The sequence below is a fragment of the Siphateles boraxobius genome, unplaced genomic scaffold (assembly GCF_051911475.1).
Source record: "Siphateles boraxobius isolate OS27281-9 unplaced genomic scaffold, OSU_SipBor_1 1, whole genome shotgun sequence".
In the NCBI taxonomy this organism is placed as follows: Eukaryota; Metazoa; Chordata; class Actinopteri; order Cypriniformes; family Leuciscidae; genus Siphateles; species Siphateles boraxobius.
In genome coordinates, this window is record NW_027508699.1 from 17,840,937 (window position 1) to 17,867,346 (window position 26,410).

The 26,410-nt window shown below is 36.8% G+C and overlaps 2 protein-coding genes across 4 annotated transcripts in view; one reads left to right on the plus strand and one right to left on the minus strand.

Annotated features, from left to right (window-relative positions):
- Positions 1 to 23,045, plus strand: part of niban1b (niban apoptosis regulator 1b) — a 28,779-nt gene extending 5,734 nt beyond the window's left edge. Inside the window, exons 2-14 of the mRNA XM_077225809.1 lie at positions 11,298 to 11,428; positions 11,569 to 11,697; positions 11,789 to 11,903; positions 12,311 to 12,475; positions 14,508 to 14,623; positions 16,791 to 16,895; positions 17,195 to 17,357; positions 18,459 to 18,646; positions 18,886 to 19,032; positions 19,318 to 19,428; positions 19,543 to 19,650; positions 21,274 to 21,385; positions 21,471 to 23,045. Of these exons, the coding sequence (XP_077081924.1) occupies positions 11,298 to 11,428; positions 11,569 to 11,697; positions 11,789 to 11,903; positions 12,311 to 12,475; positions 14,508 to 14,623; positions 16,791 to 16,895; positions 17,195 to 17,357; positions 18,459 to 18,646; positions 18,886 to 19,032; positions 19,318 to 19,428; positions 19,543 to 19,650; positions 21,274 to 21,385; positions 21,471 to 22,444 (2,564 nt within the window). The 3' untranslated portion in view covers positions 22,445 to 23,045. The remainder of the gene's footprint in view (positions 1 to 11,297; positions 11,429 to 11,568; positions 11,698 to 11,788; positions 11,904 to 12,310; positions 12,476 to 14,507; positions 14,624 to 16,790; positions 16,896 to 17,194; positions 17,358 to 18,458; positions 18,647 to 18,885; positions 19,033 to 19,317; positions 19,429 to 19,542; positions 19,651 to 21,273; positions 21,386 to 21,470) is intronic.
- A 3-nt stretch (positions 23,046 to 23,048) lies between these two features.
- kifap3b (kinesin-associated protein 3b) overlaps positions 23,049 to 26,410 on the minus strand; it is a 31,613-nt gene continuing 28,251 nt past the window's right edge. For all 3 annotated transcript variants that reach the window (XM_077225821.1, XM_077225829.1, XM_077225838.1), the window contains exon 20: positions 23,049 to 24,304. In XM_077225821.1, the coding sequence (XP_077081936.1) occupies positions 24,220 to 24,304 (85 nt within the window). In that variant the 3' untranslated portion in view covers positions 23,049 to 24,219. The remainder of the gene's footprint in view (positions 24,305 to 26,410) is intronic.

The window sequence follows — 26,410 nt, forward strand, 5'->3', positions numbered from 1 at the left end:
CAAAATGTTAGGTTTCTGACCCATGCTCCTCTGTCAGGTTAATTTTTATAAAACAAACAATATCTTTTTCCTTCAATGAATTAATATCAACAACATATCCCACATACTACAATATTGATCTCCAGAACCTTTGGACATAGCTGTCTTTCCATGTCTTACACAGCTATTATTCATCTTGGCTAATTTGGTTTCATCATCAAATTAACTGATACAATACAAGTACATATTTAATCATAAATACCAGGATATATGCACTAGTTTTTATAATTTCCAATTCCTTTTATTATAAACAAAGTTGGATGGTTAATCCATTATTTTCACTACCCCTTTTATAGACCCTTTAGGTTCAAAGCACAATGGTTGTCTAACTAAAAATAAACAACAAACAAATAAAATATTAATAATTAAGGCCCATAATAATCGATGTAAGCACTTTAAGTCTTTACTGAAATCATCCTTCAGTTTACAGTCACATAGCATGTACCATTTTAATTGTATAACATCTTATACCCTTTTTTGTTTGTTTCAAAAATAGAAATAAAATAAAACAAATTCACATCATCATTTCAGTCATTATTTTACCACTAAAATATAGGATCGTTCCCCATTCTGCTTAATAAAGCTTTTGTTCATTCCTTATCCTTATATCACTTGAATCCCTGTCAATCATACAATGTCTTATTGTTTTTATTTTGAAACTCACTTTTCCATACCATTTAAACTTAATTTGACTTCCATAAATTCTATCAGAAATTGTATTTTCATAACATACACATTTTTTTTTTCTACTATATTTCTTCCATCTTGCCCTACATGCCAGTTCCTTCTGCATCCGAGTCTCTCACCACTGTCAGCCTAGTGACACTTAAAGTTCCCTCGTTAGGGAAATCATGGTATTTTATTAATTCTTCAATACTCTTGTTTTCTTATCATTAACTTCAACTTTATTTTCATTATAACTACTTCTCACAGTATTTGTCTCAGTTCCACTTATCTGTACAGTTTTACAGAAACCAAAATATTATGTTACTCAGATCCCAGCCCACAGCCATATAGCTGCTTTCTCTTTTTACCTTTATTAAATTGTAGTTTTCTTAGACATCTAATTTCATACATACATTTAATGGATTGGGAAATAAAACCTTTTCTTTTTAGAAGTTATATTCACTCCTCCTTTGTTCGCCCTCCGGCCTTTCAATAAAAATGAGGGAGCTCACTCTGGATAATTTGGATAGTGACTTAGCCAATGTGTCACTTTGTCTCTCTGCCGTCAAGTCTATATATATATATATATTTTTTTTTTCCTACGTTTATCCTTATGATCCCACCTAGTTGTCTATTTAAATTTAGACCCTCAGTTGAATTTAGACAAGAGTTTTACCCCAGAATGGACGGCAATCTTCTTTACAATTCCAATTTATATAAAATACTAATCCAGAGAGTAATTCAGTTCAATATCATAAATGACAAAAGCATTCATAATTACCAATAGCAGACAGAGCTGGAGAACCACTCCAATTAAAGCTCGTCCCATGTTCTGCATTGTCTTTTCATCAGATTGACTTAAAACTATTAGCTTCCTTAAAACTTGTCATTTGCCTTAACCCATCTGTAATGATAAAACCCTCATTCCAGAGGTTAATGACACAATATACACACTATTCAGACGCAGTATTCGTACCCCAAACTAACACATACAAGACATAGAGTGCAGTCACCATCACACACACACATATTAGACACATATTTTAACTGTTCATCTTCAATGTTCGCTTTTCATTATATCATCTCTAAAAAGATTTAAATTTTAAGTAAGATTTTAAACTTCACATTTTACTGTAGCTTTTACCTAATTTTACATGGTCTCTTAACCAGTTTCAAACCATGCCTGTTCATTATTCATTAGAATTTAACAAGGTCAGCTGGGTTGTTTTGTTTCATTATCATTATTTTGCTTCAGCTTGCTCTAGCAGGCCGATGACAGAAAGACAGACACAGTTACCATCCCTTCCTCCGCTCAAGCAGTCTCTCTCACTATAAACAAATTTCTAAGACTGTAACTTATATAAAATGTAATATTAAATTCGTTACAATAATCTTTGACCATTCACCTTTGTTATCCAGACTTTTCTTAAATCAAAAGCTGTCTTCATCTTTAGCCACCACCATGTCTAACGACCTTCAAGAGTTAAAACTATGTTATAGACATATTAGTTCAAAATCAACTCTTCTATACATTTTACTTGCCCATATGGCAACCAACATCATGTCCCTCATATAATTAAGTTTTGTTACTGTCTCCGCAGCAAATAATGGCAATCACCTCATGGAATCAGCTGGCTCCTGAAAGCCCTCTCCCGTTATCTCTTTATCTCTAATTTTCTTCTCTTCAGGGTGTCGTCCCCTGGCATAGTTGCAGACACTTGTCACAATGAAAAACAAGCCATACAATCAATGCGGTTTCTGGTGAGTGGTATAGAGGAACTCACATTTCTGGGTCAGACTGCCGTAACTTCTCACAGCCCATCTCACCTCTCAATGCTCTGCTGACCCCGGTGGCCTCCAGTAATCAGCGCTCAACTCTCATACCTTTCTCACAAATAACACCTGCATCCGGAGGTGCCCAGTGTTCGTGACCCCCTGCGTTAGGCTGTCCCCTGGCCAGGAAGATCATCCCGTCATTGAGTAGCCACTCGTACACACGTACACACTGGTGACCGCTCATTCCCAATACAATCAGTTTTCTTCAACAGAACTCAGCTGTTTTCTGGAGCTTAGGAAAGGCACGTTCAAGAGTCACCAGAGCCATTCCGATTGCCTAATAGTGTTCACAGGGAGACAGGTTAATAAGAACAGTATTTAATCACTTAAATCAATTAACTATCTTAAAAGCAGCAACTTAGCTACTTAGACTATACTCAGTGAATTTAGATCACAACCGTACATTCAGTGTACTTCATCTGTAGCCGGAGCCATCGGTCCTGAATGGTGGAGACTAAAATGAGACAAAGTTGTTACTGGTCCTAAAATACGCTAATCAAAATGTCACCTCTATCGTTTAAGGTCTGTATTATTATTTTAAAGACTTCTTTAAAGTCATTCAGTTTTACATTTAAAACATTTTTAACATTTAAATACAAATTGCCCTCTGAATGGCAATGATTTCTTTTAACATCTCTGTGTCTCTGGTTTTCAACTGAAACACTGTGCTTTACTATCAATAACTTATTTTCACTTATGACACAGGCTCAGATAACAGCTTTTAGCTGACATTGAATGAGAGAGAGACTCTGAGGCATTCAGGACTGGTACACTGCATTGTCATAAAACTTTTAACATTAGACTTTATCTACCATCTTTTAACTCTAGCCCAGCTTAAGGCATCTTTGCCAGAAATTACATGTGTTTTCAAATAAACATAGTTTTACAGTTGTCTTTTGCCCACGTCAGGGAATCTAGACATTACAAATTTCCACTCAGATTGAGTCTCTGTCGCACTGGCTGTTTCAGCCACAGCACACATCAGATTTAGATAAGCGAACTGTTTCATTACAGCCAATAGCCGACTTATCTTTTGAAAGCAAAACATCAGCTTCTAGCTCTTTCATGGTCAACTTTTCAAGCTGTTTGTTTAATCAAATGCCTTTCAACACATTTTACATTTAGCAACTGTTAATTCAGTAGCCTACTACTTCTGCTTATTTGTTCTTACATAAAAATAATTATTCTAGTTCTCAATAACGTTTCATATTTCTCAATCTCAATTTTAATTGTCAAGTTCTCAACCATAGTTTAATATTTGACTTTAGTTTTATCTTGGAGTTTATCAATATCCAATTAGGATTCACACTATAAGTTTGACGAGGCAAGCATTCTCTGCTTGTGATACTTTTGCAGTTATTGTAAATCATCTGTGAGATTAGTCTCTCTATATCATCTAAAACCTTTTTAAAATGTTTAATTACAACACAATCATCCTTTTAGTTACTTTGATATATTTTGCAACTCACATCTGTTGGAGTCATTCATTTTACATCAACCTGTATTCATCAATTCACTTATAAAAATTACTATTATAGAAATTACTATTATAGATATTTTCTTCAAAAGGATTCACTTTAAGACTTCAATCTTTTGACCTTTTTATCTCTTATTTCTCAGACGAAAAATGTCACTGTCGTCATTTAAACACTGATCTACTTTCAAACCAATATTATTACCAAAAATGTGTTGTCATTTTATCACATTTTAAACACCTTCTCGGTGGGCATTTACAGTTACGTATTAAATGGTCCTGATGACCACCATTAAAACACTCCCGGCTCCAACTTACTGCACACCCTTGAAGCAGTGTGTCCCAAACAGGAATGCAAACCGAGCTGATAAGCAGTTCTCTGTATTCTTTTACAGTCCACCAGTGGCGGGTTCAATCACAATAGCCGAATCATAAACTTCATCATTATTATTGGCAGAACATTAATTTTCATAAGCTGCAAAATATTCTAAGTTGTTTTCACAAAGTGTCTGTTTAACTTTAGTCACACTTGTCCAAGGAAATGATCTTCGACCCATAATTTAATATACTTGCTTTTTGTAATCATCGTAAGCAATACAAGGCTAAACATTTTAATTTTTCAGTTTCTTTGTTTGTTTGTAGCCAGTCAAGTTGTTGTTTAAATTTCCAAACAGAAGCAAAACTTATCAAGACAACCATTTACTTAATAATTTCTGCAAATTTCTCTGAAGTGAGGGCTTCAGAGCACAGTTGCTTACAGCGTTCGCTCTTTTCTGTCTCACTATTAGTTTCAGGACTGTTCAGGTTACTGATCAAGTCACTCAGTTTGTCTGCCATATCTTAATAACAGTTCAAACTCACCTGAAGTCATTGCAGAAATGGAGGCGGCGATCTTTGAACAACACAGCTTGGCTTCTCCGTGATGAAACTGCAGAGTATACTCCAAAATCACAGTTACATATACTGGTCCATGCCAATTTGGGGCACAACTTTTTTTTTTTTTTTTTTCTCTCTCGGGATCGTTCCTGATGCATCCCTGGCAAACAACCCTACTTTTGTTAGTATCCCTAACTGCCTGATTCACTAAATTCGGGGATCCCCTATCTGAGATGGAAGAGATTGAGCAGGTTTACGGTGCCACTGGACCTCCCGTCCAGGGACGTACTCTGCTGGGGTGGTGCTACACCATTAATGCCCAGCGGGGCCCACACAGAGCACGCTTCGCTTGCGCTGTCTGCTGCCGTTATCCTTAACGACGCTCTCAGCGACTTCTTATCCTTTCAGCAGTAGGCCTACAACTTACTCCTTCACTCGCCTCATCGGAGTGAAGGCTACTTACTCCTTCACTCGCCTCATCGGAGTGAAGGCTCTCCAGCTCTCCTTCAAAATCTCTTCCAGTCAGACAGCCCTAACAATTAATAAAAGCTTACTACCTTGTGTGTTGATTTGCCAGAGATGTCACCACGGAATGATTGCCCGCCGCATCCTCCACCAAACTGTAAGGGGTGTACAGTTAAAGACCCAGAACCAGATATGAAGAATGAAGACCCAGAGTCAGAATTATAAAAAATTAAAGAAAATATTTACTGAAGATAGTTTGCAGTTTCATCAGCAGAAGTCAGCTTCAATACTCGCACAGGAGTTCGTAGGCCGCCCCCCTTACAGTTACAAAGATCACAGCAGTTATACCATTTCCAAGGTCTAAGCTACGTCATTGCTTACAGGATGAATGATTCTCATTGGCTATGAAATAGATAAACACAGTAATTTTCCACACATATACATATAGACTGAAGCGTATCTCCATCGATTATGCAGCTGAAGTTAGGCACGTCATGACCTTCCAGGTCGCAGATTTGGGTTGCTGGGCGCCAGCATGTCCAGAACAACAACTCAGTCAATGTCCAATAATGCCAGTGGTTCCTTAACCTGTAACCAAGAAGACTAACACACACACCGACACACAGCTTTTCCAAGGTTGGATTTGGCCAGGCTCTCACTATAAACAGGAGAGTCCTCTCAAAACATCAAGATAATGCGTTCTTTCTCTCAAAGATAGCTAAACTTTAGTCTAACTGGAAAGAAAGGCTTTAACAAAGAAATGGCCCCTTTAACTATTGGCTTCAATGACCCCTATATGTTTAAACACATTGAAGACCTTTCTCAAACACAAAACAAGTCCCTATTTCATTTCTGGAAGCTGGGTTATATAAGCAAGCACTGCATTCAGATATCAAATACAGACATTAAAGAATACATGAAAAGAACATTTCAGTAATCACAATGGTAACTTATATAAATAAAGTAAAATCTCCAGAGAAGTCATTCAACTCATTTGATATTTAGAAGGAAAATATTGATTAATACCTTAATTATAATCAATCATTACATATACATTGAAGCAGCAGTGGATTCCAATCCACCCCCTTCACTATTTTTTTAGTTTGGACTGGAAGGACAGTGGAGAGGGAAAGAGAGCGTTACAATCTGATATGTTTGTCATGGAGCTGTCTCCCCCATTGGGCGTTTCATGCTTTAGATCTCTTCTGCAGGCCAAGAGGTGATGGGAAAAGCAGGCTCTCAGCTGGTCATCCAAACCACTGGACTTATAACTCTGCTCTGATACTTCAGCAAGAGTTAGACAAGTGGTGTTCCCAGTAAAACATTGTAAAGAGCAGTAAAACAAGACAATAAAGTGTAATTAGTTGGCTCTCTAAAATTGTTTTGCAAGCAATTTGAGCTGCACACTCACTTTTAAAAATAAAGGTTTCAAGAGGGGTTTTTCGCAGCAATGCCATTGGGTTCCCCAAAGAACCTTTCAGTGGTCAGTCCTTAATAAATAAATAAATATATATATATATATATATATATATATATATATATATATATATATATATTATACATTTTAAAAATCTAAATAACCTTTTTGCCAGTTGTGCAATGGAAAGCTTCAATGGATGTTAAAGGTTCTTCATGGAACCATCAATGCCAATAAAGAATCTTTATTTTTAAGAGTTGTAGAAATATTCCCAACACCTTTAAACTTAAACAAATTCAGGTACCTATTTAAAACTATATTTTCAGCTGAGAACCTGGTCCTGAAAATGTTGCACAGAGGAAGCAGCAGTTCGAAGCAAACACTCAGTTTGCTTATACTGTAAATTCTGCATGTTTCTGTGTTTTTATGTTTTGGTTATTCTGCTACATAAATGTTATGTATTGGCAGCATTTCAGGCTGTCGGCTATGAAATGCAGGACATTCTGAAATATGTCCATAAAGAAAAACTTTTTCCAGTTTCACTGTGACATCTGTAGATAGAGAATGGAAATCGCTATTCTTTCCTTTTTCAGTTTCAGACGGTAGTTTAAATCATCTGAGGTGTAACCTCTGTACTGAACCTTTCGCTGTATTTCACAGCTGCCTCGGAAGTTAGCTGCACTTGTGTTTGCAGGAAATGACTTCACTTCACAAATAACAAATATGACAGATCCTTTATTCTACGTTTCGACTTTGTAAAGAATTGTGCAAGCAAAAGCAGTGTCGATGCTTTGAGGTTTTCTCACTAAGCTTGAGGTCACATGATTGTGTGTTTGATATGTTGTTTCAGATCAAAGTTTTTGTTGTCCAAAAAAGATTTGACATAAGAGTGGGTTACACTTGCCTTACTTTCTTCCTGCTCTTTCCGGCATCAAAGGAACACACAAGGTGAAGGGCAAGGGACATATAAAACAACAAAACTGAAGTCCCAGACACCATCCTCTGTCAGGATATCATGATAAGGGAGAAACTGGAGATGGGGGCTATTTAAAACCCTGTTTGTGAGTGGGGAGATGAAGGGAAGTTTAAGACCAAAGTTATAGTACAGATGTGCACATAGCCATTCTGCTGAATGCAAAACAGTTGAGAAAACACTGTTTTTATGAATTGCCCAGGGAGATCCACAGATCTGCTTAACTCATCATCGAACACAATACATTTCAAATTCTGTTTAACACTGACCATCTGCCCCCTTATCTGTTGTTTTTGTCTGTTTTGACAGTAAGAAATATAGTTTGGGGTCTCAGAGTTTTTAGTTTTTTTCAAGAAATGAATACTTTTATTCAGCAAGGACATTAAATTAGTCATCACAGTTATAAGAGATTTATAATGTTACAAATGTTTATGTTTTAAATAAACGCCATTCTGTTTAGCTTTCTATTAATCAAATAATCATAAAAAAATATTTGTTGTTATTTCCACAAAAATATTAAGCAGCACAACTTTTCAGCATTAATAGTAATAAGAAATGTTTCTTGAGCAGCAAATCAGCTTATTATTGTAATGAATTCTGTAGGATCATGTGACACTGAAGACTGGAGTAATGATGCTGAAAATACAGCTTTGCTATCACAAAAATAAATGACATTTTAAAATAAACTCAAATGGAAAACAGTTCTTTTAATTTGTAGTCATATTTTGCAATATTACTGTTTTAACTGTATTGTTGATCAAATAAATGCAGGCATGGCGAGAACAATATTAAAAATATTACCGACCCCAAATCTTTGAGCAGTAGGCTATAAATATATAAACCTCAATACTATTCCAGCCGTTTCTCTGTTTCCTTGACAAGTTGAGGATGTATCTGCATCAATGCATCCTGCAATTACATTAGATTATATTTAATTGCACCAATTACCAAGAAAGACCACATGCCATACAGAGATTGCATCATCACAAGCTGTTTGATATCTCAGTCCACTAGCAGTCCGATGAAAGGATGCCGAGTACAAACATAAACGTGTGTATTTAAAAACCTGCAGAGGTTGGTGTTTTCTGTGAGGACTTCCTGGGATGTGTACTAGATTGGTCCTCATTGGATGCACTTTTGCTCTCTTGTACCTCTTCATGTTTCTAGCCTGTATAAGATTCAGTGAATTTGGACAGTCTGGTACAATATTAAAATGCCAAGTGCACTGTTGCAGCACTATTACTGTAGTACTAACTGTACAAAGTGACATGTTAGAGAGGTGTTGTGATGTGTGTTGCTTTATAACTTCCATGTCTAGAAAGAAGAATTAGCGGAGTTCTCCAGGAGTTACAACGGTCATGCTCTTAGCACAAGTGTGTTTGTGTGTCACCGGAAACCACTATCTCATCTCCCTGCCCTCGTCATGCCGCTGTCTGTTCTCTCACTTTATTAAATTCGGCTAGTTAAGTCCAATTTTATTTGTCTAGCACCTTTAGAAACAACTTTTACTCCAAAGTCCCTGAATCCAAATACTATAATAACAAGGAAAACTCCCTTGAGGGCGGAAAATAATAAAGAGAAATCTGTTTAAAGCTAACTTTGTATCAAGTACTTTTTAACTATAAGAACACAGTAACATATTTCATATAGGCTACATTTGATTTGTTTACTGATATTCAGCGGTTCTTTTCGATAAATTATTTTCGGATCATCAGTCATCGAAGCTCGTTATATTTGTATTCAGTTTACATACTAATGGGTGGTGAGATTGAAAAGTAGGAATTAATTATAATTTTTGTATAATTTTATATCCAGCTTCACTCCCTTTTAACCCAGGAATTGTCGTTCCAAGAAAGACAGAATATCCTTGTTGTCCTCCTGTGTATCTTTGTTACTTATGAAACTGCTTCGAGACAGAACTGAATTCATGGAATATTTAACCTCTGGCTCTGTGGCCATTTTAACACAGTGAGCAAGAAAACAGAGACAGGAACAATCATGGTATAAAGGGTGAATTATGTGTATATGATGTATTTTACGATGGTATGATTATCTTTATGTCTTTTTCCATTGACTTAATATGATGTCCAAAGCGTAAGGATGCTGATTTTTATAAGGTAGCTGTCTGACTCTGAGATGGCGAATGGGAACATAGTTTGTGTAACATTAGCAACACATTATTAGCTGTTTAATACCGTTGTCAAGCAAAAGGCTAATCATATGTTCACGTTATGTGCCTGACGTTGTAGCCAGCGATACATAAGGCGCGTTACCATTCTGACTCGTCGAATTGTAGACAAGCCTGTATAATTAGCTCTTCATTTTCTTCTTCTGAATCAGTTTCTGGTTCAAACATGGCTTTTTTTATACCATAAGTGGACCACAAGTCAGTAGTATTCTGTCATTTTATAAATTGTATCAGACACTGTTTTGTAAAGCTCTTTTAATGGTTAATATAGCGTGTCTAATGAGCACTGTAAATTACACATTATTCAGACACTTCCAGGGGCTGAGCAGAACTCCATCCAGATAAGCTGTACTATTTAGTCCTTGGCAGAAAATAATATTTCCAAGTAAAATCAAAGGATATTTTCCCTTAAAATCTTGGAAACTGGGATCCAAGCCCAAGAGAGAGCTGTTGCAAATAAAGTTTTGAATTTAGGTTGCACAGTGGAATAATGCTGAAATGGACTCAAGCCTGCACTCTGTGCCATGTTGTTTTGGCAGTGAAGTGGTAAAGATGGCTCAGTCTTCTGGAATAAGTCACAGTCTGTCAACTCCCTCAGAGTCGAGAACAGTAAGATGAATGTGCTAAATAGACCCGCCTCTTCTCACTCACACCAGCTCAGAGAACCACTCAGCCCACTCTACTCAAGTAAACACTGCACAATGGTATAGCTGTTTGCAACGTCGGACACATAATGGTAATATATATGATTAGCCTTTATCAACCCTTACCAACTGTTATCAAACAGCTAATAATGTGTTGTTACATGAACCATGTTCCGTTTTGCAATCTCAGTTTGCCTTCTAAAAATCAGTATCCTTAGAAACGCTATGAACAACTCAGAACTCCAGTGGAGAAAGGCATATAGTTCGACGTAACATCGTAATAGACATCATAAACATATATTGCTAAATGTACATAAAAATATACCAGGATAACCTTGAGACCTAATCTTGAGACTCCTCTGCTTCAGAGAATAGTTCATGATATGCTAAAGCCCGCCCCCCTCGTGACGGGATTGGTTACAAGGTAGTTTGTGATGTAAGAAACTCGGCAATCACTTATGAATTTGCACATGGTTTGTCTCAATGCTTATTAAAAAAACACCACATAGACATATAAACAACATTAAAAACTTGATTTTCACCACAGAGACTCTTTAAGAAACAGGCATGAAAGTGAACTAAGCCCTTTTAAGGCCTTTTATTTCTTTAATATTGTATTATCTGCATGTACATGTTTGAAGTACGCTGCAAGTGCTCATTCAATACAGTTAATGGCACTTCTTTTCTCAAGGGTAATCTGATATTTCATATGTGTGTAGGCCGGACAGAGGCTGAGCTGAAGAACTTCAGTCCTCATTTCAGAAGGCAAAGCTGTGTTGCCTTCTTTTGCCATCTGAAGGATGAGGTGGAGCAGCACAGAGCAGGACAGGCCCAGCTCCTCAAACAGAAGGTGAGAGCATAACCATCTTATCATGACAACATCAATTTAGGGTGTGATTTTATTGTGCTATCACTTATGATGTCAGTTTTATCTGATTCATGATGTTACAGAGTCTTACTCTCACTGATTCTAATACGTTTCTCTTCAAGGATCCTCCGCAGGCTTCCGAAGTCCTGTACAAGGACAGCATGCTTTACTTTGATGACAACAGAAAGTGGAAAGAGAGATTTGTTGTGGTCCGTGCTGACTATAGCCTAGAGCTACATGATAGCCAAGAGGTCTGTAAATGTTATCTTCCATCATCGACATGTAAAAGCTGCCTTTTTTGATAGAACATGCTCATGATTCTGTTATATTGTATGCATCCAGTCGTATACAAAGGGAACCCCTGCACGCCACAAACTCCTGCCAACAGGAGGCGCTGTATTGACCTCAGAGGAACAATACACTGCTGTCATAGACAAGGCCTTTCCCGACCTTAATGGTGAGTGTTTCTCTTGTTTACATCCTGATCTCTCTCATCCTGTTGGAATAAGTGTTCGGCGGCGGCAGAAATTGCATACTCTCTTGAGTAGGTACTTATTTTGAAAGTTTGTTCTGTTTAGTATGAAGGTGTGTAGTATAAATTACATGCTAAATTCACCATGTTGTCATTATCATGTGAACACTGGCATTCACAAATCCTCTCCCGTGGCCTCATGGGATAGTAAAGTGTCCATTGTACGCACACTTCAGAATCTCGTCGGAAGTATTAGGTCATCCGGGTACTTTTTGCCTACTCTTTTATGTATACTGTGAATTTGGACATACTTCTTTTGTCACATACTGTTTTTGCACACTATATAGTAGGGAAGTATGCGATTTTGGATGCGGCCTTTGTGTGTTGTTCAGGTTCTAAGGAAGAGCCCTCCGTTCCTGTGGTGGCGGTTCCCGGTCCTCTTCCTGTGTACCTGAGACTGCCTTACAGACGGGACTCGTACTTCTGTTTCCAGCAGGAGGAGAAGCGGGCCCGCTTTGTCTCGGTCCTGAACGACTGCATTCGTCATCAGAACCATGGTAACAGATCAGCACTACCTCAGTCTCTGAGGGCACTTTAGTTTTGCGTTGTTTGTGTTTGCAGTCTGTTTGATCAAATTAATGACTTATTAATTCCTACAGAATTTCTATTTACTCATGAAAATACTGAATGTGGTCTGACTAATTCTCTGTACACCCACCCAAAGTCAACCTTAAACACATATTACAGTAGTGAGGCTAATCAGAGCTGCTCTGCTCTCTTCAGTTTACTACTGTTTTTCTTTGGTGGTCATGGTGATACACTAATAATATTCAGAATTGCAAAGCTCTCTTCCTGCGTACTTGTTGCTTAGCGGTTACACAGCCTCTGCAGAGCACGAAGCTGTGTGCAATAATTTTCTATTTCGTCACACAACTGAAAAAGGCTCTTCACACCTTAATGCTTTACATACTAGGTGAGAGGAGAGTTAACCACCTAAACCGAGTAAAATTAAACTGTTGTTAACACTGTTTTAAGATTAAACATAACCTTTTTTGTTGTTGTTGTTTGCGATTGTTAGCTGAAAGTCAGATTAGAAAAGACTTTGAAATGAGACTCATGAATTGAGGTATCATTCATGTTTGTGGCATAAATGCTGTATCTATCTGCTGTAAATCCCAGAACTTAATTATAGAAAATAACAGTAACAGTGATGATGCATTTAGTTAGCAAGCAGCACAAATGACTATATATATTATTAGTGTTGGGGATTCTACATTAAATCTGTAACTTGCCAAGCTAGCTACTCATAATGTAAAGTAGTTGAACTACATTCACACCACCCTTACAAAAAGAAGCACACCTAAATTTAATTTTATAAACTAAACTTAAGCAGGTCAATCATTTTTTCCAAGCATACTTTATGTAGTAAGTATATTAAAATCAATGTATTAGTAGTATACGTATTTGTAAGTATACTATTTTAAAACTTATTTTAGTTTATAAAAGTATACTTAAGTGTTCTTTAAGTGTAATAGTGGTAAAATTAGAATACACAGCTAGTTTAGAAATTGTATTGCAACTACATATAATGTGAACTGTCATGTAAGTGAAATTATGTTATAGTATTAGTTTACTGACTATATACTTCTAGCCCACATTTCAGTTTATGAAACTATACTTCACTTTGAAGTATACTCTTACTTTTCTAAAGTATGTCTTAGTCAGAAGTTTAAGTATAAGTAAGGCATGCCAAGTATTCAATTTTGTTAAGTATATCTCTAATAGTAATAGCACATTTAAACCTCTTTTTGCATTCTTTTGAAGTTAGTTTAGACTACAAGAATTTAAGAGGACAATATCTTTTAAAATATGTTATTAACAATTTATATAATTTAAAACTATTTATATTTTAAGCAATAAAGCTTTTGATTGAATCCTGATCATGGTTACAATTATGGTAACGGTTAATTTACACTAAATACAGCTAAAAAATGTAATGAATGGAAAACATAAGGAAGAGCATTTAAATATTAATTTTAAGAATGCACAGGGACTTCTCAACTGAAACTTAAATCAGTGAGTCGTTCCTTTTTAAACTGGTTCATTTACATTAACAATCCAAATGAACCGATTCACTAAAACGAATCGTCTTCCCAATGCTTCTTATGTGTTTAAGGTGAGTGTGTTATTACCTCATCTAAGTGCACAATACAGTGTCATTAAAAGTAGCAATGTAGCGTTTTGTCGCGCTGCTTCGAAAATTGTAACTTATTAATGGATTTTTTGAAAACTGGTACTTTTAAGCTAAGCGTAAAATGTAGTTGTGTGAGTGGTATTGCAGCAGTGAAAGTGAGATTGTTTATCCCTTATTTAAAAGTACATGTCATTTATGATGGGTTTCTCAGCTTTCTCTTTTCATCCATAGCCTTTCATCACACTTGCTGATTCCAAGCCATTTCTGTGCCCTGGTCATTGTCCTTTTTTTTTTTCATGAACCAGAAAAGAGAAGTTTCCGAGTAGCACTCACATGATCCTGTATTACACAATTAATGCATCTGACAGAACTATTCTCCTCTCTATTATCTGCAGATTATCTGAAGAGTATGGCATGTGAAGTGCAGGGTTTCCTGAAGGCCATTCACTTCTACAGGCAGGAGAAGGGCCACTATGAATCATGGGATATGCTGATGGGCCGTGACTGTGAGGTGGGCATTCTGGTCTATATTACTCACAAGCAGAGTCCACTTCTTTTGAATGAATCAGATGAGTCATGCTTCTTTTTTGAAGTAGCAGCCAAAGAGATGAACAAATAGTCTGACTGGGAATGCCATAGTGTGGTCAGCAGACTGGCTGAGTGTGGACAGAGCGGCTGGTCAGGATTTGGTCAGGGACTGTGTCATGTTGTTAATATCCCATTTGTGAATCACTGGACTGTCTTTTCATGCTTGACTGAAACGTTTGTGTTCGCTCGCAAAGCTTTTGCATTCCCTAGAAAACTTTGTGTTTGCTCTCAGAAACTCTCTCAGGGGAACACAAATGTTTTGCAAGCCAATCCAATAGCATTAAATATATTTTTCCTCCTATCTCAATTTTTTTTTTTACAACACCATGTCCCTTTAGGGGCTCTGTAAGAAATGTACCCCCCCAACAAGCAAGTTCTCTAGATGTGAGTTTGTTTCCCTTCTTCAGTTTGAGTCGATTTGTATTTTTTTTTTTACTTTTGTCATAGCCCAGATGAAATTTGTTGCTTACAAAAAATACCTCTTCTCAATGCGTCACATGATTTTAGGTACTGTATCATTCATGTTTGTAGCACAGATGTATTGGACGGGTTTAGAATAAATCGAATAGTGATATCTGCCTAAGCAGGCACAACAAATTATTGATATGTTGTTCCTCATTCCAAAATTCCTCTTGTAATCTCCTGTTGTTATGAAATCTTGAGATCACATCGGGGTCTTTTACAGGATGTCCTGTAGCCACTCAAGGAAACACCTCTGCCTTCCTCTAACTATTGTTGGGTCCCATTTGGAACCCTAATTTGGCGGACAAGGTGTTGTTGTGTAAGGGAACTGAAAGCAGACATGAAAATAGGCTATTTTAACAATCTGTCTCTATCACAAAACAAATCCTGAAAAAGTGATCAGGACCAACACAATGTGCTTATTGCATTTACATTACATTACCTTAACTTATATCGTTTAGAAGTTATGGTTCAGTTAGATTGTAATAGGCTACTTTTATTCAGCCAGGACACATAAAGACATATATAGGGCCCTATCATATACCTCGCGCAATGCAACGCCAGGCGCGACGCAAGTGTTTTTTTGCTATTTTCAGCCTGACGCAGTCATCATTTTCACGTCATGCGCCACGTTGTTTAAATAGCAAATGCATTTGCACCCATTTGTGCGCCCATGGGCGTGCTGGTGTGTTCGGGCGCATTGTTGGCGCGTTGCTATTTTGAGGCAACTGATTTTTATTTTATTTTATTTAAAGAGCGCTTTAGTAATGTGCGGCCATAAGTACAATCTGCTTATTACATACACAGGGACGCACAGCAGCACACAAACATGCCAAATATTAAAAATAAAAGGATTACAATGTAAAAGATAATTATTAATTATTATTACTATTGTACATAAAGATATGGTGGAATCTGGCTTGTCCCGTCGATCAGTGGTTCCCAACCTTTTTTTTTGTCTGAGACCCCCTTTTTCCCAAGACATTATTTTAGAGCCCCCTTTCACATTTAATGATATTATCGCTCTTGTAAGCTTGCAGCAAGGATGACAAAATGTTTTGTTTTTAAACAAATAGTATGTTTATTACTATAAATTACTATTTAATTACTGTTCTTTTGAACTTTCGTATCATCAAAGAATGCATCACGGTTTCCACACAAAAAAAAATTAATCAGCACAACTGTTTTCAACATTGATTATAATAATAAACATGTTTCTTGAGTATGAAAGGTAGCATATTAGAATGATTTTACTGTCATTTTGATTCAATAAATGCAGCCTTGGTGACCATTAATTCTTATATTATATATAAAAATCCAGTTTTCTGTTGCTACAGTCAATTAAATAATGTAGTTATACAACATGTTTGATTGTAGAATAACCAATCAAAATCAAAAAGTTATGTAATTATTTTAAATGCATATTTAGTGACGCATATTAATCCACGTCGGACTGCCACGTCTGTGTGGTGACTCAGTCTGTTTCATTGCTGTGACATTACAACAACCCAGTGATTCTCCATGAGTTGGTGCCTCATGAATATTTTGTGTCTGTGACTCAGTCCGGTATCATCACAACTGTCATTCTGCCATGGGCTTCTGTAGTGACTCTCTCTGCCTGCCCGCAGGTGCTGGCTAACCTGGTGATGGAGGAGCTGCTGTCCTCACTGCAGACGGAGCTGCTGCCCAAGCAGAGAGGAAAGAAGCCAGAGAGGAAGAGGGCGTGGTTTGCGGTCAGTGAGATCAGCTTGCTCCTCACGACTATTCTTAGAACTTTGACACGCTATGTGGTGAATGTCACAGTCGGGCAACATTTTGGCTGGTCCATTCTGAATATATAAATCCATTGTTTTTCTGGCCTCCACACCATCCAAAACAATTAAAGTTTTATACCTTGAAACCTAATTCTCTTTCACAGACTGTATCAGTTGGATGAGGTCACTGCTTTATAAAAGGACTTTGCCTACTATGTTCATGATGAAGTTGGGATTATGGTGGCCACATTTAGGAGGTTTTTGATTTTTACTTTTAGACAGTGGAAGCGACCTATGAGCTTGTGCATGAACAACTGCGAGAAGGATTGGAGAGTTTGAAAAATGAGTGCAGAGATGCCACCAAACAGCAGGAGGCGCTCATCCGCTCAGACATGGACCAGATCATCAACTCACAAACATTCCTGGAAACTAAATTGCAAGGTTTTGACAGACCGTCTATACTGTGTATTTGTCCTACATACAGTGTTCAGTTCCCTTCGATCTTGTGTTCATTTACAGTACCATTCAAAATTTTGAGGTCTGTAATATTTTTTTTTTTTTAAGTATACTTTTATTCAGCAAGGTGGCATTAGTGATCAGAAGTGACAGTAAAGACATTTATAATTGTTACCAAAAAGTGTATTTAAGATAAATGCTGTTCTTTTGAATTTTCTATTTATCAAATGATCCTGAAAAAAATACAATACAGCCTAACTGTTTTTAACATTTATAATAATAAGGAATGTTTCTTGAGCAGCAAATTAGCATATTAGAATGATTTCTGAAGGATCATGTGACACTGAAGACTGGAGTAATGATGCAGAAAATGCAGCTTCGGCATCACAGGAATAAATGACCATTTAAAATATAATAAAATTCAGTTATTACAGTGTTTCTGTGATTATTTTTTGATCAAATAAATACAGTCATGGTGAGCATAACAGACTTCTTTCAAAAACAAAAAAAATCTTAGCAACCCAAAACTTTTAAATGGTATACAGTATAGAATAATGTAGCATTTTTGAAAAACATTTTCCTTCATACAGTATCATAACACTCACAAATATCATATTAACCCATTGAGAGCACACCATAGGTGGAATAATATAGTTTCTTAAATTTAGTATATTTAGTAAAGTTAGTGAATAATGTTCTCCTTTTTTGCTGTCATGAATTAATATGTTTTAAAGCAAAATAATAATTGGTTCAATTACAATTCTGTGAAATGAGTTACATTTTTGCTAAAATACTGTGTATCAGCTAATGACTGTAATTCTCATTACATGCTTTAAAGATTCAGCCTTTTCTTGTCTTGATTTTTAATTTAATTTTGTTTAATAGCAACCAGTGAATGCGTAAACATATGACCACCTTCAACCAGAGTATTGACTTATATTATGTTAAGACAATCAGGTTACACAAAACTAAATATCACCATACCGTATATCTGAACATATTCATGCATGTAAATGTTGTCAGCGAGGCATACCAAATCTTAACGTTGTACGGCACCATTTTGACTTCCTTTCTGTTCGTGTTAAGCTTTAGTATCAGAGCCAGCCATGAAATACACTTCAGAGAGCGTGGCCCCATACCTGACCTCTATCCTGGAGGAGCTGATGGGTCCGGTCAGCGCTGGCTTCCAGGCCGTGAGGCTGCTGTTGGAGGACGAGCTGACCCGAGTCTGCAAGGATTTCCCTGAGGGGGGAGTCACAGAGGAACTTCAGAGCGTAAGAGAGTGCACAACATTTAGAAATATGTGGTAATATGGCAAGTTCTGAAAATGAATATTTATCTGCTGATTTCAAACTTTTCCTGGCCAAGGCTAATGCACAGCACTAGAAGCAAATCAGCTCAGTTTTTCCACCTAGAGGAAAGTGAAGTGTTAGACAGCAAAGCTGACGTGATTTGTTCATGCTGGAATAATGATCATCTGAAGTTCTCATGAGTCATGCCTGTCCTTTTGAAGGCTCTGCATCAGGTGGGTCGTGACCGGATTGAGGACTGTTACCAGCACGTGAATGTCCTGAAAGAACAGCTCCAGGAACTCCGAAACCGCTTCAAGTTCTCCAACTCGACTCGAGTAGTCCACTGCACACAGAATCAAATGCAGCAGGTGTGTTTCCTTGCTCTTGGCTGCGTGTTGTTAGACTTAATGGGGCTTCATGTAATGAAATATTTCATCTAGCCTTGAAGCCTTCTGACTCAAGTGTAATTGCATAAAACTTTTTTTTTAGAGCTCAGTAGTGGATATAAACTACTGGAATCATATGTGTCATGTAGACTGCTGCTCCAAAAATGAAGTCAATGGAGAGCATTGCCTCATCTTGTCATGAACTTTGGTTCCCCATACAGGTCAAAGTAATATAAATGAACTCGTTTTGTTCCACTCTTTTTTTAGTTGATGGAGAATGCAGTGTACACGTTTGAGCTCCTGCTTCAAGCTGCCTTAAAGGATAAACCTGACAAACAGGCCTCAGTCATGGAGAAAGCCAAGCTACGCGTCCTCAAGGTAGGCTTTGCCCACATTTACAAAGTGTATACATGTGCAAGGTAGCAGTACAACTTCTTGGTAGAATAACTCCAATAAACGTGACATACTCATTATGGAAACTTTTGCCTTTAGCAATTTGACTATGACAGCAGCACAGTAAGGAAGAAGATATTCCAGGACGCCCTGGTTGACATCACCCTGCCAGCCATCAGGAGAAACCTGGCCCCCGGCTGCAAAACTGTACGCACTATACAGCTCTTAACCAGTTTGTAAAAAAAAAAACCTGAACATTTATACAATACATCTTTTAGAGATATTCTAGCATATTCCGTTTCTCTTTAATAAATTCAAATCAATTTTTTGGTACACAAACTTTTTTTAGAGGTAGAAAAAATCCAATACTTGGCCTAAACTGTATACAGATAAAGCAACAGTAAAGGCCCATAAATGGTTCTGTTTATTCTGCAGTTGTGTCATCTGTCGCTTTCAATGCTTGAGCTCTTCAAAATCTGCTGGATTCTGATTGGCTGTCATTGTTTTTATCGTTCATCGACTGGAAAATTTTGTTTCTCTGGGCCGTTATTGTTTGTTGTGATATGGACTCTGCTATTCTTTTTTTAGAACTACTTATTAGAGCTGCACGATTCTGGATTAATTTAGGATTACGATTTTTTTTGTTTCAAATGGAGATCACGATTCTCCCATGATTCTGACAACTAAACAAAATAACATAATTTACTAGAGGTTCAGACAAAATGTTAATTGTTGCAGTCTATTTAAAAATGTTTAATCAATTTGAATGAATTAAAAAAATTGGTTTAAATGAATGATTCAATGACTCACTCATAAATACTTCACTTGTTTCATTACTCAATGAATCAGCGTGTTTGAATTAATCTTTTGAATGAATCAGTCACTTTCACCACCTACTGGTGTAACAATGCAATGGATATAACCTTTATTTGAAGCGCCAAGTTACTTATAAAACGCGATTTGCTCTTTTGATCGCTGCTGTAGACATCAGTGTTTATATCCGAACTATAAACTTTTTTATCTGTGATAATATGTATATTCGTAACAGAAATAACGATACTGTGTGGTTAAAAAGACTGTTTGTGAAGCTGTTTCATACCTAAACATGATAACTGCTCTCTGGGTTAGCGGCACCGCCAACACAGATTTTAATTTTCCGGTATTTTGTCAAAAGTTAATAGACACAGACGAATCATTGTCATTTAGGAATAAGATTGCGTCTGTGTTTGAATCGAGATCATGATCTTTTAATGATTAATCGTGCAGTTCTACTACTTATAGCGATCTTTTTTGTTATCATTAATAGTTATCATGCTTGGTGTGAATGGGCCTTAAAATTGGGAATCAAACTACACTAACTGCTGTATGTATTTGATTCACTAAAAAGTACGAACTCTAATTAGTCATTTGTTTAGGGTGGTGATGGCGCAGTGGATAAGACACATGCCTTTGGTGTGAGAGACCTGGGTTCAAATCCACTGTGAGACACCAATGTGTCCCTGAGCAAGACACTTAACCCCTAGTTGCTCCAGAGGTGTGCAACCTCTGACATATATAGCAATTGTAAGTCGCTTTGGATAAAAGCGTCAGCTAAATGAATAAATGTAAATGTTTAGGAATCTTTCTTCACTGGTTGCACTGTGTGTTTGATTTTCTGAAAAGAACCAACTAATTAGAGTGATTAATTTGGGAATCAGACTATGTTACACTTGCTGCACTGTGTGTGTTTGATTCGCTAAAAGAAGGTTCATTAGAGTCCTTCATTTGGGGAATTTATTCAGAATCGGCTTGTTTGAATAGTTGACTGAATCTTTTTTCTCGTTTCGGCAGGAGCTTCAGAATTTTGAACAATTCATCTTTGCAGATTACACAAACTTTGTTCAAATGGAGAACATCTACGAGAACATAATACTCAACATTTTGAATAATGAAGTTAACAAAGGTAAAGTGTTTTAGTTGCTTGTTTTGGGTGTCTAGAGACATATAAGTGACTTAAAAAAACTCACATCTACATATTGGTCCTACAGTGGTGAAGGAGGCGGCCAGTCTGAAGAAGAACAACCTGTTTGCGGACAGTACTGACCTGCAGTGTGTTAGTCAAAGCAGCCTGGCTGACAGCCGCACGCCGCCTCTCTCTGCCCCTTCCAGTCCACCCCAAGTGCTGGCCTTTAAACAGGCAGTGCAGAAGATCTCCTCCCCATCAGGAGGAACCGTCAGTGACGACACCCTCCAGACACATGAGACTTCAGTCATTCCTACAGTGAAGATTACAGTGTCTTCTCCAGAATCTGTGGAACCTACATCACCGTTAAATGTTGCTGAAAGCCAGCCAGATATTCCACCAACATTATCTAATAATTCATCTCCCATTCTAGAAGTCACAGATACTGATGTTTCCTCAACCAAACCCGAAACCATCGTATGTGCAGAGGATTCATCTTCTCCGCAACCAGAGATGGAGAGTTCCAAAGTGACGGAGGATGACGTTACATCTGTTAGTTCAGACCAAGCACATGTTCCTCTCGCTGATGCCTGTGAAACCCTAACTGTGGAGGCAGATGAGGAGAGTAAAGATGCAAGTACTCCACAGTCTGAAATCAAAGAGGAATGTGTCCATACTGTCCAACCTGATGTTAAACTGACGATCAACGCAGAAGTTCTCCCAGATGTATGTGTTGAAGGCACTGATGTGGACGCCAGTGTTTCCGATGAGCACAGTGTGGATAACAAGGTGTGCGAGGCGGTGCCGTCTAGTGATGAGAATAGTAATGAAACGCAGGACAGTCCTGCAGTGGATGCTTCTCCTGCTCTTGACACTGTTCCTGATGGTCCGGAAGGGGGCGCTGTTGCTTTAACATCAGAGCTGGAGAACCAAAGTGGTGTTGTGAACACAGATTCACCAGAGGAGACTGCTGGCAGTGTGCACGCCATCAGAAATCTCATCATGGAGGTCATCGAGGTAGAGGACATAATAAGACCTTGTGATGAAAACCAGCCTTAAAAATGTTTGAATGAAAACTATTCAAGTTATAAAACTATTTAGCCTAGCTCTAACAAAACCAACTACAGTGTTTCAATATCTATTTTTTTTATTTCCATATATAAAACTTTTACTATTTTTTATTATCTAAATACTAACATTTAAAGTGACTTTTTGTAAAATACTTTGACACAGTCATGTACATGTGCCTATGCAAACAGAATTCAGTCTTTTTTTAACACTTTATCTTGTATCATGTTAACAAAAAATGGTGGGTGTTTGTACCTGAACAGTTTTTATATAATGTTGAATAATTACATTTAATGTTGGAACATTTGTATTTGTTTTTTTTAAAAACAATGTTAGGGTATTAAAATGAAATGACAAAAAAATAGAATCTCTACATTTTTAGATGGTACACAAATGTTTTTAGTGGACTAATTTATTTGTGTGCTGGCTTGTACAGACATCTCATTCTTTATATTAAATAACAGGGGATCGTGCTGATCACTAAACAATTATTTTGTACCATGCTGTAGTAGACTTTCTGAAAATGAGACACAGTACCCTTGTACATATGATTATCACAGAGAGTCTGTTAAATAAATGTCCACAAAACAGACGGTTTATCAGTGCATTGTTTTATTTTCTTCTGTTTGCAGGTAAGGACGATTCACATTAATTTGTCAAACTCACAGGATCATTATAGCAGCAAAGGCCAAGATGTTAGGAGGCACGTTTTGTGTCTGGAAATACAGAGCGGTCCTGAATTCATTGTCATAAATTAAAACTAAAGTACAGTACTCTAAAATAACACTTAAAAATTAACAGACATGCTACATCTCAATCAGAAACATAATAATCAAACAATTAGCCAACATAAAATTGTAACAGAGGCAGGATTTAGCACCTTACTTGTGGTGTTATAAGATCCAAATGATTTTCACAGCAATGAATCCTGGACATGGTTAGGCAGTTAATTAATAAATATTGAATAATGTCTACTTGTATGTGCAATCTGACAGACAAAGTGTACAGTTTTGTTATACATGACAAGTAGTGCAAGATATTTGATATAAAGTGAGTAATGCTACAGCTTTATGAAGCTGTAAATGCAGTTTATGGTCATCGGATTAATGAGAACTGGCTATATAATAATCCATTTCACTGGCCGAAAGTTAATTAGCATAACATCTCAGGATAAAATATTCAATTAATAACATTTTAGCTGATTATTATTTAGTTAATATGACATTTAATCCAGTTCAGTGAATATACTTAAAGTGCACTCTCTTAAAAACTAAAAAACAAAACATAAAATGTATAAATAAATAAAGACTATTCTGAAGCTAAATGTCATTATGTCAGTTGTTTCATTGGTGGTATGTGGAGCATGCAGCACATTATACTTCACCTGTATATGTCTCTTTAAAGATGAGACAGCGCTTTATAATATCTTTCATAACTAATATTAATACATTGTATAAGATAATGCAAAGCATTATTACATAATGTAATAATGCTTAGCAGATTTGTGTACATTCAAAAAGTAAAAAAACAAACAATTTATAACTAAAAATAGGAATATAAAATATATAACAATGTATGTGAACTTTTGGTAATGAATCATTTAAAGTTATTATAAAGCATCACTGCGCATTTTACTGGGTCTCGCTATTAAATCTGCCTTTAAATCCAAGGGTGGGCTTACATTTTGTGGAAGAGACTGGTTTGTTCAGCGTTCGAGTTTTCTAGGAGATAAAAATGGTCTTGAAGTGAACTGTTACGCAGCGGCTCTATCTGCTGGATCCGTACCCGTGGAAGAACGGCTCATCAGGACGAAAGCCGTAGGCAGTGGCAGGACGTCCTTCAGCTCCATTACTGAGGAAAGAGATTTGAACCAAGTGAGCATAAACTCTGATGATCATGTTACCGTTAACATGTTGCCTCTAAGAGTCACTAGATGTCCTTCTTCCATACATATGTGACCCTGGATCACAAAACCAGTCACAAGTAGCACAGAAATTATCGATTTTTCTTTTATGCCAAAAATCATTAGGATATTAAGTAAAGATCATGTTCCATGAAGATATTTTGTAAATTTCCTACCGTAAATATATAAAACATTTACTTCTGTGGAAAGCTCTCAATGGAAATGGAAAGCATCTCAATTTAAAAAAAAAATGTTTTTTTAGTCCAGGGTCACATATTATCAACAGGAGAGACGGTATCAGGTGTGTGTAGATAAATTTGTTAGATTAATGTAGATTCTGTGTTCGTGTCAGTGCTGTGCCGATACTACACATTAATTCATTAAGCTTGAACGTTGTTGTAAATTTAAACACAAGTTAATATAAATTATATACAGTACTATAATTAAAGAATAATATATATTTTACACGCACACAGACGCACACACAATTTCTATGAAAATCATTATCTAACTGGCTTTTAAATTCCAAGAATGATTTTTTAGAGCTTGAAGTATTGGGTAGAATAAGTTTAAAATTAGCCAGTAGCATTTTGCACTCCATGCAATAGTTTTACATAAAAATGTGCTTATGAAATAATAGTGGTATAATTTATTCATCCCTTACATTTCAGCTGTACAAGCGATTATTCCTGAAAAAGAAAAATATTCTTATATTTTTGGTTAAAAAAAGTTTTAATATTTAATGAAATGTATATATATTTCTCACATATATAGATGTTACTAAAAATAAATGTAAAAAATTGATCCATTTTGGTGGGGGTCCAAGCGACTGGATACATTTCAAAACCTTTAGAACCACCAATATTGATTAATTGTCATAATTACGTTAAATGAGAAGAGTACAAAGAAAATATAATAAATGAATGCACTAAAAATATACAGACTTACAATAATCTTGTTTAGGACCATATGAACCAGAGGAGTGAAAACAAGTTATCCAAGTATAAAATGAAAAAGGCAAGCTTTCTATAAAACCTGCTGTCCAAGATTCGTAGTAAAGTATGGGATGCATATTGTCCCATGTAAGACTGCCAAACGGCAAGATTTCAATTCAATGAGCTCTGCATGCCAATGTAAGCCATACCTCCTACAGTATATGAGCCTATACATACTGGTTTAACATACTACATACTATTGCCCATTGGTAGCGTACATTACAGGCTATGACATGTAGTGTCAAGTTACAAAATGATTTGCTTGTACAAAATATTTAAGTGTAAATGGACTGAAACTATTACGTTATTCAAGTAAATCTGATGAGTCTGTATAGCAACTAAGATAAATGAATAAAACGATAACGTTGATGTTTCATTTTTGAGTGCTCTGGGTGTAAAGAGGAGTAAAACAGCAGAGGTGTGACACGTTCAGGATGAACAGAACCAGGAAAGTGCTACGGTTCTAGAAACAAATTGGCCACTGGCTCTGTCTGCTTCACTTTAAACCAACAGCTTCAGGCCTACGGCCTTTAAATTATGAGCTGTTTGCTTTGCCCCTCTGTGTCCAAATTACATTTAGTTGTTTTTAGCCTCATATGACCTCCAGTAATCAAATACAGCTAGCTCCCCTTAGCAGCCCGACTCTGACATATTCTGCCGTCTAAAATATGTATTTTTTTCTATTGGCCTGCCAGATCTGTCAGGCTGAATTCAAACAGCGGGTAAGAGGGGTTCATGCACGGATCGACGCCACCTGTAGGTGCTCTGAGCCTCTGTTTTTGACTCCGAAACCTAATTTTACCTCCTCACTTGGGCTTCCCTTGGAAGCAAGTTCTTCAGGGCCTGGAATAATTTATAGCTGCGAGTTATCAGGGTTAGTTTTGTGCTTCAACTTGATATCACGGGAAGATGTTAATGGCCAAAAAAATGACACTATGAATGAACTTTAACTCAGTTCTGCGACCGACCCGGCCTATGATCCGTAGCGAGCACATTCCTGTCCAAATATGAGGCAGCCTGTCACCTCTTCCTGCACGGGGCTTCAAAACAGGGCAGTAA